General features: G+C 38.7%; 1 protein-coding gene across 4 annotated transcripts in view; it reads left to right on the top strand.

Annotated features, from left to right (window-relative positions):
- Positions 1–12,336, top strand: part of lpp (LIM domain containing preferred translocation partner in lipoma) — a 160,099-nt gene that overhangs the window by 53,008 nt on the left and 94,755 nt on the right. For all 4 annotated transcript variants that reach the window (XM_083940419.1, XM_083940416.1, XM_083940417.1 and 1 more), the window contains one exon: positions 7,729–7,913. In XM_083940419.1, coding sequence (XP_083796545.1) covers positions 7,733–7,913 — 181 coding nt within the window. In that variant the 5' untranslated portion in view covers positions 7,729–7,732. The remainder of the gene's footprint in view (positions 1–7,728; positions 7,914–12,336) is intronic.

Below are 12,336 nucleotides of genomic sequence, written 5' to 3'. Positions count from 1 at the left end.
AGTTGGTGTTGAGGTGATCTTATCATGTCACTGTGCTGTTTGCAGTGGCTATGTTTCAGAACATGATGTTTGACTTACCCCGTCCTCCGATGCCCTGATCTGCTGTTGTGCTTCCAGCATAAAATTTTAAACACTTGAAAGAGGTCCAGAACAGTCTTTTGCTTTTATTAATATGTCAACACGTCGTATGGTGTCAGACTTCCGGCACTTTCAAATATTTACCCCTCTGCACAAAATATTTCAAGATCCATAATGACCACTTGAACTCTTTGCTCTTCCCTGTTTCCAAACAGTGGAACGTGGGGACTAAGCTCTTGTTTGTGTAATGTCGCATTAACCTGTTCAGTCATTCAACCAGCCCTCTAAAGCAGAGCGAGTCCAATGCTGGGAAGACGCGGCAGCAACCTCTTGCAGATGGGAACCTTTAATTTTTAAAGCATTTTCATACGCATGGCCGATCCTCCGCACCTTGCGTCACAAACCATGAGTGCTAATCCCAGTTGCCTCCCACCCCTCTATTTGCTATGAAAAATCTGCCAGCCAAAGTGTGTCTCCATATTCATCTCTGCAGTGTCTTTTTGAAGTGATGTTTTGATCGGTGCCTAGTGAACCAAGGGCTGTGTGGTTTTAACTGAACTCTACTCATGGGACAAAGTACAAGGTGGGAGAAAAGCAGCATAACTACCCTTTACATTTTAGTTGCTTTATTTATAAAACACTTTCACTTACAGTATTATGGACTGCACTGGACACCCTGATGTGGTTTTTTTTTAGGACATTTGCTCATTTTCATTTGCAGTACTGTTGTGTAAAGCGGAAAAGCACGTGGACCATTTGATGGGCAAAAAGGCCAAAGTCAAGATAGTCTGCTATCCAAAGCCTGATATACAGTTTGTCATTCCTCTGTGCCATAGAGCTCACTATTGTTCATTTGTTACTCACTTCACATTTTCAGAGGTTAAACATCTTTGATAAAACATTTGAGTCTTTTGCTGTAACAGGAGTCATTCATAGATCTTTGTGTATTTGTCTGTTAAGCAAAGCAAAAAAAGAAGCTACTGAAGCTACTCCAGCTTTCTGAAAGCAGAAGATCTTGAACACTGCCAGATCAAGTTCTGCAGTTTTGTATACATTTTCTTCAACATGCGATTCGGTCTTTCAGCCACAAAGAAGATTTACTAGAAAGCATGTTTTGTTCCTAAAAAAATCTCTGAACCCTGCCATTTTATGTTTGAATTCTCTACTCTCTGTGGTCCTCTTTGGATGGTTTTGTTTGATAGTTTCCTTGGTGGATATGAAAGATTAATGCAGCAGAAACACCTGCAGCAGTTCCTCAATGACAGCTGTAAAAGTGCAGCGGAACAGCTGTGAGAAGACTGCCGTGCCCCCATAAAGCAAACTGTTTAACACAGTGTCACAGCTTTGTGAGTCATCTTGTAACTGCCCCGGCAATCAGAAATGACTTTACTTACATGACGCTTCAATACGGATGCAGCCTTTTTGCAACCGCTTGCGCACTTTCGACCTGTGCCATATGCCTCACTTATGTCAATGTATTGTGTGTATGCGTGTGTGTGCATGTCTACTTGTGTTTTGTTCATTCATTTGCATGAGGGAGGAAATCTTTTTTTTTTTTTTTAATCACTGAACACAAGGCTAATATAGAAGTGCGGTAAGCAAATGCATAATTTGGCTTAATAAGTAGCAGGAGATTCGGGAACACTAAGTCAAAGTCAAATAAATAAAAAAAAGCACCATGTTTAGTCTCACACCATCAGACCTCTCTCCACAACATTGTGCCAGTGTAGGAGAAAGGTCTGAGATACGTATAGCAACAAGGCCACATCTGTTGAGTCAAAATATGTTTACAGCAAAGTGCAAATTCTACACATATGGTATGTGCTGCATATATTTTGTTTGTGTGGGTTTCCTCAGGTTTCCTCCCACAGTCGTGAAACACACCGAGTGAAATGGAACTGAAGTTGGCTCTGTGTTCATCTGCCTCTGACAGGCTGCATGCGTGCTCAGATAGTCTCCAATGCTACTTAAAAGAAAACAGATGAATAGACGACAATTTATGCAAAATATTTCATGCTGTCATGCTAGCTTGTCGGTAGAGAGCTAAATAACGCTCCAAAGTTAGGCGTGGCCATTTTCAAAGGGGTCCATTGACCTCTGACCTCAAGATATGTGACTGACAATGATCCAGACATGCTCACTGTTTGATTATCCCACGCAGGTTTTGTGTCACAGATATAATATGTCTGTATACTGGGTCCCTAAACAGTCAGTTCAGTAAGGGGGAAAAATAATGCTCCAGAAATCCCTCCACCTCTCACTAGGCTTGGGCGGTGCCTACCAAGTGGTCATACGATGGCCACTTACAGTTTTTACTTTTCTTTTTTTTTTTGGGGGGGGGGACTTGCTGAAAGCGGCAATGCTTTCAGCAAGTCTTAAATGTAAAAGAATGTCCAAGCAAGACTGAGTTTCATACAGCTATTAAGAAAAGGGAGTTTAAGAACCAGGGAAGGAAGAAATGAAAGATATCAGAAAGATATCAAGCATGAGGAGGTCAAAAATAAACAGGAAATCAGTCATATGGCAGTCACATGGTGAAAGGCATTGGGAGAACCACTTAATCCCTGATATGAATTACAACAAGCAACACTTGATCACTATCAGGAGCTGATAGATTAACATTATTATTAACATACTAAGGCAAATGTTCATCATTAGCTGTGTGTGTGTGTGTGTGTGTGTGTGTGTGTGTGTGTGTGTGTGTGTGTGTGTGTGTGTGTGTGTGTGTGTGTGTGTGTGTGTATGTGTGTGTGTGTGTGTGTGTGTGTGTGTGTGTGTGTGTGTGTGTGTGTGTGTGTGTGTGTGTGTGTGTGTGTGTGTGACCGCGCGCCAGTCATCATGGCAATATGTGGTCCCTTGCTGTATTGGCAACTACCACAGAGGTAGTTTTGAGTATTTTGCTAGGTGTTTACTTCTGTTCGTCTGTGGACAGGTTTTGTTGCTTTGATAGCGTCGTAACCATGTAAGAAAAACTTTACAGGTGTGTAGTTTAGATCGAAATGAAGGCCATTTCAAAAATGGGTGTGCTCTGAGTGAAGGGCACTGGATGTAAGGGGTAGGAAGTAGGGAAGGGGCCATTGCCCCCACCACTCCCTGGCATAATTTAGTGTGCTCCCATCACAAGATGTTCTCTATTTTCAATATATTACAGGTCCCATGTGATTTCCTGGTCATGTTTTCATAGCCTTTTTGAGCCTACATACACTGCTCAGTTGCTTGTGGTGTAAACTGCCTCATTAGTCAATGATCCATATGTTCACAGTAATTAAATTAACATGCTAATCACCAAAATCCCACTAATTCATGTTAAGGAGGCCTTCTTCTGTCTCCGTGTAGAAGTTGAACATTAAACTCCTAAGCAAATATTCTCTAAGCCTCCTGGAAGTGTTCTGTGCGGCCCCGTCTTCCATCAAATCCGACTACTGTAGATTCTTTGTTTTGTATTTCTCATGATGTCAAAACTAGATGGAATTTTGGGATTGAACAAATTCTCAGGATCTCTTGAAATGTACTTTAGACAAAAAATATAATGGATAATAAATAACAATTCAGTAAATTTATATTTTTTTGACAGTCTGTTGAAAATATCAGATTGGTGCATCTCTATATGCAGTTTATTACATATTGTTTTGCTTCTAATGGAATTCGGTGACAATAAGAAAAATATTGAATAACACCAACCTTATCCTTTAACCTATTAAACGGTTGGCTCATCAAAATAAAAGCCCATATATTTTTTACTTAGCCTTTGTGGTGTCTGATAATGCTGATAGTTCTGTTTTATTTGGATTCAGGTTTTGTTCATTGAGGTCATTGAGATTTCTGCCTCCACCTCAACACAATGGAGGTGAATGTGGCGCTCAAAACAGTGAAACATTTCATTTTAAAAACTTCACAGCACCATTTTTCTTTTCAGAAATAGCGTCCTTGTTACTTTAAAGAAAAAAAACATGGATCATATTGTGAACAATTTTTGGTGGGGGCCATTTTTCCAATAGAATGGAGATTTTATTTTTGATTTGAAGTCAGTTCAGAACGATTTTTATGTATTTAGGAGTTTATAGTTAAAGTTGAGGTAAAGTATTTAGAAGTCTCTATCCGCACAAGAAGTCTGCAAATCACTAGTGGTTATATTCTGAAGTCATCAGTGTTTGGACGTCAGGTTTGTTTTTACAAAATGGCACATAAATCAAATGTTTTGAAGAAAGTTCATTTTAAATAACACATGTTGGTGGGTTTAATGTGCACCTCGGGCCCTGGTACACAGTGACATCCAGCTGTGAATTATTTGCCATCATCAAAATATGTAACCATAGACTGAAAGAGACATTTTCCATTCAACATGTCGTGTATTACTCACGCATCCTAAGATCATTTCTCCTTTTTTCCCTCCTTTTATTTCATCTTTTATTTTGTTAGCCATTTGAGCATTGAGAAATGAAAGCATTTGCATTGAAAGGACAGGTGGGTGTGAGACACCAGCGCGTGTCTGAATCGTAACATTAAGAGCAGGGAAGGATATCAAAAGTAAGAACCATTCAGGCGGCAGGAGGAGCAGGGATTTGAGCTGATATTAAAAGATGATTGTGCGTGGGTTTTCTCCTGTGCTCCAGAGAAAGAATGTAAACCCTGTATCAGTCACACTGAGGATAATAAACAGCAAAAACATCAGAACACAGCACAACAAACACAAACAAAAAGAAGGATGGGGAAAAAGCAGAGCGTATAAATAGTTCAAATATTTCAAGTGATTTCAGAATGCGATGGTGAAATACTGGATGTTTGTGTCCTCAGCCACAGCAAAGTCTTTTACCCTGTTGTTTTCACTGTAACTGCAACAAGGCCATACATAAGGGCAAATCCACAAATAAAATGTAATAATCAAAGTCATTATATCAATTAGCTGCATCTTGATGTATCTATTTCAATCCCCCACCATTAAGGAAACAAAGATAAATAAATAATTTAATGTGAAAAGTAGCTGATAGATATTTATCTCTACTACTCACTGTACTTATAAACACTGATTAGATCTTGTTTTTGACAGATGACAGCTCAAAACGGAAAATAATTGATGGTCACCTTTACAATTCTGTAATGTTACAAAGTCTTTTTGGTCTGAAAATGCTTTGTTGTTTTCGCCGCTCTTTGTCTCACACATCACTCTTTTGATTTGTTGTTCTGGCGTAGGCATCGCAAGAAAGAAAAAGTAAAAAAGGTTCTGAGTTCAAAGTGATTTCCTTTCCTCTTTGATATTTTGATACTTTATTTGCCTGGACACACGAATGCATGTCAGAACAGTGTGTATAACATTGTTTTTTATTTTGACAAAATAATATTACCGGCTGCTCTAATAGTCTGACTCAATAGTTGGTACACAAAAAGTAGACTTGACTCTTTTTTTTTTTTCTCCAAATTTTTTTTGATTAAATCTGACAGACAAGTACACAAGAAAAAGCATTACAGCCGTACAGTGAGACTTGACTCACATAATTATGGAGACAGGCTAGTCACCTCCATTATCATGCAAACATCCTTAGAAAGAGTGTGAAACTATGTGACAAATCTAAGGTGTTTTACACACTCTATCAGTTCACTGCAAAAAAAGACCAGATTTGAACAATTATACAACAAATCCTCATACCTTAACACCAGAATATACATATACTGTATGATCATTGGAGAGTACCAGCGACAAAAAGTTAGCCTCGGAAGACCCTCCTGATCTTGCTCCAGTGTATTTTACTCACAGATCAGTCCGGTAACGTGCAACGGAGAAATTTGGGAGCCATTTGCCAAGCGACCGTCCAATCAGCGTTGGTTTTGAGGCGGGTTTAAGTGTGACGCAACGAGAAGCGACTGTTCAGTGGAAACAACATGGCGGCTTCCACGGATGAGATGAGAGCAGCTATTGCGCAAGTTTTATCAGAATTAGAGAGTATTCCTTTTCTGAAAAAAGAGCAAACGGCACTGGAGGGTTTCCTCGGAGGAAAATATACTAATATCCTTTACTGACATGTTGTCTACTTTCTGAGCTTTGCCTTGACGCTCTGTTGGTACGTCATACCCTTTGTTGATCTTGATTTGGCCTGTCTATAGACAGATGGTTTATCCAATCAGAAACTAGTATTTTCGCCCCTTCCCAAAATATCTCTAAACGAGAGTTCGCAGATGGATATGCAGAGCAAATGTAAATTATGTGAATCAATCTCCTTGGTGAGTTTCCTGTGTTTGTTTGACACATCCATCCACCCCAACCTCCTCCCTTAGTGGACTTTGTCGCTCTTTATACTACGTCACCTGATTTTCTCCTTTTCTCCCGTCATAATTACTACAGTCACTAGAGGTTGCAACCTAACAATAAATGCAAATATGGATCGTAATAAGCTTTCAATAAGCCAGTCTGCAATTAGAATAAGATAACGGAAGTATACAGCATACTGCTGCCGGTCAAATGAGGATTCACAGCTGCTTAAGACTTCTCTATTGAGCTGCTGTCCTTTTTTTTAATCATAGTTATCCTTTATGACCTGCAAAACGCATGCCATTCCTATCAGCGTCATCTGTACTTTGTGTTTACGGCTCATAAGCAAATGTTTGCACACTAATATGCTAAACTCAGATTGGGTACATGTTAGACATTATTCCTGATTAAAAATATGTTAGCATTGTCAGTGTAAAAATGTGATCATGCTAGGGTTACTATTTAGCTCAAAACACTGCTGCAGTATAGCCACAAAGAGCTACTATCATGGCGGCAGAGCTTGTTTCTGTGGACCTCCTTGATGCATCAGTATGCTTCAAACTAATATCGTCTTGTGATGACAGGCGAAAGAGGCTGAACTAGAAGGCAACGTGAAAAGTCTCTCCCTGGATGCATCTGCTGCTTTCCTGAATCCAATTACTTGCGTGTTCCGTTCATAGTGTTGCACAGAATTAGTTGCATAAAGAACGTAAAAGGAGACCTTGAGACATAAGCTGAAATGGTGCCTTAGTTATAGAAATTGTCTCGTGCAATTCCAGGGGTTTTTATACCATTTCAGAGCAGTATGAAGAGAAGTAAAAGCAGTACCACAGTAAAAGACAAACTTTATACACATAGTATCAGGATGATACTATATAACACATTTACACACAGTCACAACCTCAACACTGACGTCCTACCTGGCCACTACCCATTGATGTCATCACATTGTGGTAACTTCCTGTAGCAGTGCAGCTGGTCAGTTGTTAGTAGTATAACATGGGGTTTTTAATATAAAAAGCATGAATTATGTGAATTATTTTAATGATTGTGATCATTCAGGAAATTGTAGTTATTTACTAAAGGATATTACTGTTCCTAGGACTGCTGCAGTTTGACTGGAGGCCCTTTTTGACTTCTGTCCAGGCCCCTTACTTCCCTGGCAAGTTCAGTGGTGCTCCTGTCCTTGAAGAAACACATTACACAGTTTAACTGTTTGATGCTGGATTCTTTTATTATTAGAAATTACATATTCCTATTATGATCTACGTTCCCTAATGTTCAAACTTAACTCTAAAGACCTTTTGTGGTTTTCAGAGGCTCCATCTCCTTTGTCGACGTGATCTTGTCCTTGAATTCACAGCTCCAAGCTTCACTTCTAATAAACTTTTGTGTTTTCTCTTCAGAACCATGTGGAACAATAACGACCAGACGGGACAAGTGGCTGCCAGGATGGAGACTACTTTGGGTAGTGCGAGCATCTCCGTCTCCCAGCAGCAGGCACCCAAGAAATTCGCCCCTGTGGTCGCACCCAAGCCCAAGTTCAACCCCTACAAACAGATGGGAGAGCCCACCCACTCTGACACTGCAGGTAACATCAGGAGAAACATCCAAACCACTGATATCATGCAATTTCAAATGAAACCTTTATACTTTCCCTTAGGACAGTGTGAAACAAGAACAAATCAAATACAGTATAGCTGGAGTTGATCTTTAGCACATCAGACCAAACTCTTCTACAATACATTACAAATATCAAACTTTGCTGACATCAAACTTACTTTATGTTCCCTCTCCATTTTTAGTATCAGTCCACATTCATGTTCCACTTCTACTTAAATTATTTATTTTTCTCAACAATGAACTCTGCAGCTTTCCCTCAGGAGCAAGTGAACTTGAGTAGAAATGTCATTGTATTGATCGTGCGAGTCGTGCAGTCTTACAGCAGACAAACCCCCAACTTTAAATGTCTGACTGTTTCACATTAAAACAGCTACTGAGCTTCTGTTCATTCTCTGACAAAACACAATTATTAAAGATGCTATTAATCTGTATTGCACATGTATAAACATGCAATATTCACCATATAGCAGAGCTATTCAATAATTTGTCTTAGTTATTGTATATTTTTACAGTCCAAAGAAGCTCATTAATAAAAGATATGACTCCAGCCTACTGTATTCTGCATCCGGACTGTGAACAGACCTCACCTTTCACAATCACCTGCAAAACAGAGAGGAGCGGTAAATAATGCAAAAAAAGAGCTGCAGAATAGAAGCATAACAAGGCACTGCAACCCAACATACTCTGTGATGCTAGAGAGCATTTTATTGTCATGGTAACACTGATCGTCCACCCTTACATTATAATTCTAGTATGGAGGCACCGATGTATTGGACCATATTTGCCTTGTTGACCTTGTTTATCTGCTTTGTTGCATCAATTTGTGCGGGCTAAATCCTATGTAAAAAGGTTAAAAGGATTTTGTGCCAGTTATTTGAAAAAGAAATTCATGTGAAATAATGTTATATTAAAGGTTGATTGTATGATTGAATTTGTGCTCATTCAAAGATAGCGTAATGAAGGGCTAAATGACTTTAAAACAGTTCAGTTATATTTTTAGAATTAAGATTTCTTTGTTTCTCTTAATTCTACTTTATTTGCGACATGGATGTTGTGTTTGTAGTTTTGGCTCTGGTTTCTATCACTATAAAAATTTGAATCAAAATGAATTTCTATGGTGTGCTCTGACTGAACATAAAGTGAATATTCGTGTCATGTTATGAAGCTTTTGCTATCAAAGTAGGGATGGACCGTGTGTGGCTTTGTAATAATGTGGTAGCTCAGACTCTCCTTTTTCGCCTCTGTGTATGTATCAAGTGGAGCCACAAGACCTTGCAATAATAGCACATTTTTTTGACGGAGGTTTGCTTCATGCATAAACTCACATCTTTGCATTGGGACAGAGGCCTTGTTGCATGCCTAATTTCTAATAGACATACAGTGTAAGAACTGCGGTTTGAAGGCGTGAAAGTCCAGGAAGCCTTGTGTTGTCTGCTTTTTCTTAGGCCCCTTGGGAGGTGATGCTTTGTGCGGTTAAAAGAGGTTCAGAGATACGAGTTAATATGCAATAAGAAAAATACTAATAGAGTGTTAGTGTAACTGTTTTAGTCTCTGATCCATTGCAACAGGGTTACAGTCTGGAATTATTAAGATTCACATCTCAGGCTAAGATTTTTAGATAATGTAGAATAAGTTGAGCAAACCCTGAGGCTGTGCTCTACAGAGCAGAACGGTGTCTGTTTTACATGAGACTGATATGACTCCACACTGAGACAACTGCCTTCAGAATCACGTTTGATGAGTAATATCTGTAAAGGGTGTGTGTTGTGTTATAATATATGATATTAAATGTACCCTTTCCTCTCCTGATGTTTAGATACATAAGTAAAGAAGTAAAATGTGTTTGATTTGTAGGTTTATATAGCCACACTAGAATATTAGTGTTCATGACTGTAAACATCTTTGAACCAAAGAAACACATAAATAGGATGATATATGTAAATGATGAGAAACTACTCTCTTTTGCTGCTAAGAAAATATGAGAATAATGTCATTTAAAAAAGTTTGGAGTCATTGGGGATAAATAAAACTGAAAGAATAAAGACACCTACTCTGTGTTTTTTACAGGCCGTTTCCAGGCATTGACACTTTCTTATTTTTGCATATTTGTCAAGGTTACTGGCGTTTAAAGGAAGACAATACAGAACCATGTGTAAAGTATTCACCAACACAGATACAAATTTCCTGCCTTTCTATTGTGATTATTATGATGATTATTATCTTCTAAACATATACACTGGAGATCAAAATTAGAGAACAAAGTATAAATACTTAATTTATTCCGAAATTATTTTTTATTTTTCATAATTTGGTAAAATATCTGCTTTGGCTATACCACTGCTGTACCAACATGTTTTCTAAATAACCAAGGCACTTCAACAAAAACCTTTATTTTGTGAAAAAAAAAACAGTGATCAACATTAGAGAACAGTAACCATTGTGTCAGAAGAGAAGATTTAAACAATGTTTTCTTCTGTAGGATTCAAAAATGAACAGGAAGTGTAGAGGCCACAGCTTTGAATGACTTCAGCACATCTGCGCCCACAGGACATCACTAGTTTCTCACACTGCTCTGGTTTGATCTGGGTCCGTTCTGACTCAGTCTCTTCCACAGTTCACTAAATGTAGTGGGTTTCTTAGACATTACTTTGTAGCCGAAGATTTTCCAGAGAACTACTTAACCCATTTTGCAGTGTGACAGGGGGCATTGTCCTTCATAAAAATAACAGCTGATTAGGAGACAATTGCAGTGAAGATATTGCATGTTGCTGAAGGAGGTTCACATAAACATTTGCATTCACCTGCCATGTAGCTGAACAAGAGGCCCAACTCCTGCTGCAGAAAACATCCCCCAAACCATGACACTTCCTCCTCCAAATTTAACTGACTTCTTTACACACTTTGGGTTCAGTCTTTTCCCAGTCATACGAAGAAAACATGTTTTCATCAGACCCAAATAAAGTGAACGTCCTCTCACCACTGAAGTGCAGCCTTTTTATTATTTCTGCTGATGAGAGGTTTGGTCACTGCAGAGTGGGCTTTCTGTCCAAATTGTCATAAACGATGAGACACTGTTTTGAAACAGACCCTTGCCCTGTTCAGCACTGAACTGGAGAGCAACTCCAGTTCAGTGCTGAACCCATTCCCATTGAGAGTCTTCTCATAATCCTGTCCTCTCGTGCACTTGTTTTACGTGGACGACCGGCCTTTTTGAGGGATTTATATGAATCCGTGTCCCTGTAAAGTTTATATTCCTGAAATCACAGACTGTGAACGCCCAAACTCTCTCTGATGGCTGAGAGGGTCATCCTTTGGCCTTCATCTGGACAACCTGCTGTCTCATTCATCTTAGAGCTGCTTGCTATCTTGCAAAGTAACCCGGAGAGCTGCCAGATAAATAGGGTGTGTCCAACAATTAAGTCGATTGTAACCAGGTGCCAGATTAACACCAATAAACTGGGAGGGATCTGAAAATGTCAAGTCTAATTTTGCTCAATGTTTTTTTTTCATAAAATAAAGTTTTTCGTTGCCAAGTGCCTTGGTTATTTAAAAAAAAAGCATGCTGGTACAACAGTGGTTTAGCCACAGCAGATATTCTATCAAATTATGAACAATTAAAAAATAACAGTATTTCAGAATAAATCAAATATTAATAATTTGTTCTCTAAATCTGATTGCCACTGTATATATAGTATATTTCCATTATTACTGAGTGCACAGTATGTCTGAAGACTTCAGTAAGTAAGTTGTTATAGTAAAAGTAGAACATATCATTTATCATATCATCCCCCTCCCCTACAGTATGTGTTGTAATGTGAGCATTATCTAAACCTCTACCCGCAAACCCCCCTGGAGTTCTAAAACAGGGGAAACGGTTATGAAATTCAGCAAACAGCGAGCATACTGTCAGGTTGAAAACACCGCTGTCTGTGGGGGGTTGTGGTTTGAGTTGTTGACCTGTCTGGTACTCCAGATGTTAGTTTTGGAGAAAAAAAAAGTTCTTAGAGGGTGTTCGAGCTCTGCCCAACAACAAAACATCACCAGGCCCGGCCTAAAATGAAACTGTATATCTGGAGCTCGAGTACATGAATGTGTTTGACATTTCTTTCAGTTGTATTTAATTTAACAATGTTTCAGTGACTACCCAGTTTCTAGTGTCTCACTTGGAAGACAAAAATAGATAGAAATAGATTTTATTCCCAGTTGATGATTTGGAATTAGGCTACAAAATTTAATCTAGACCCGTTGCCACTCTCTTATTTTTCCACAATTAATCATTGTCTGGGAATTAAGAGGATTAATGAAGCAATATAAAGAGGGTGTTTTAATGTAAATGTTTTTTTTTTTATGAATTCAGTCATACCAGAGTTACAGTGTCAATATCTCATGAC

The sequence above is a fragment of the Echiichthys vipera genome, assembly GCF_963691815.1.
Source record: "Echiichthys vipera genome assembly, chromosome: 3".
Lineage (NCBI taxonomy): Eukaryota > Metazoa > Chordata > Actinopteri > Perciformes > Trachinidae > Echiichthys > Echiichthys vipera.
Note: the sequence above shows the minus strand (reverse complement) of the source record. Positions and strands in the feature narration are given on the sequence as shown.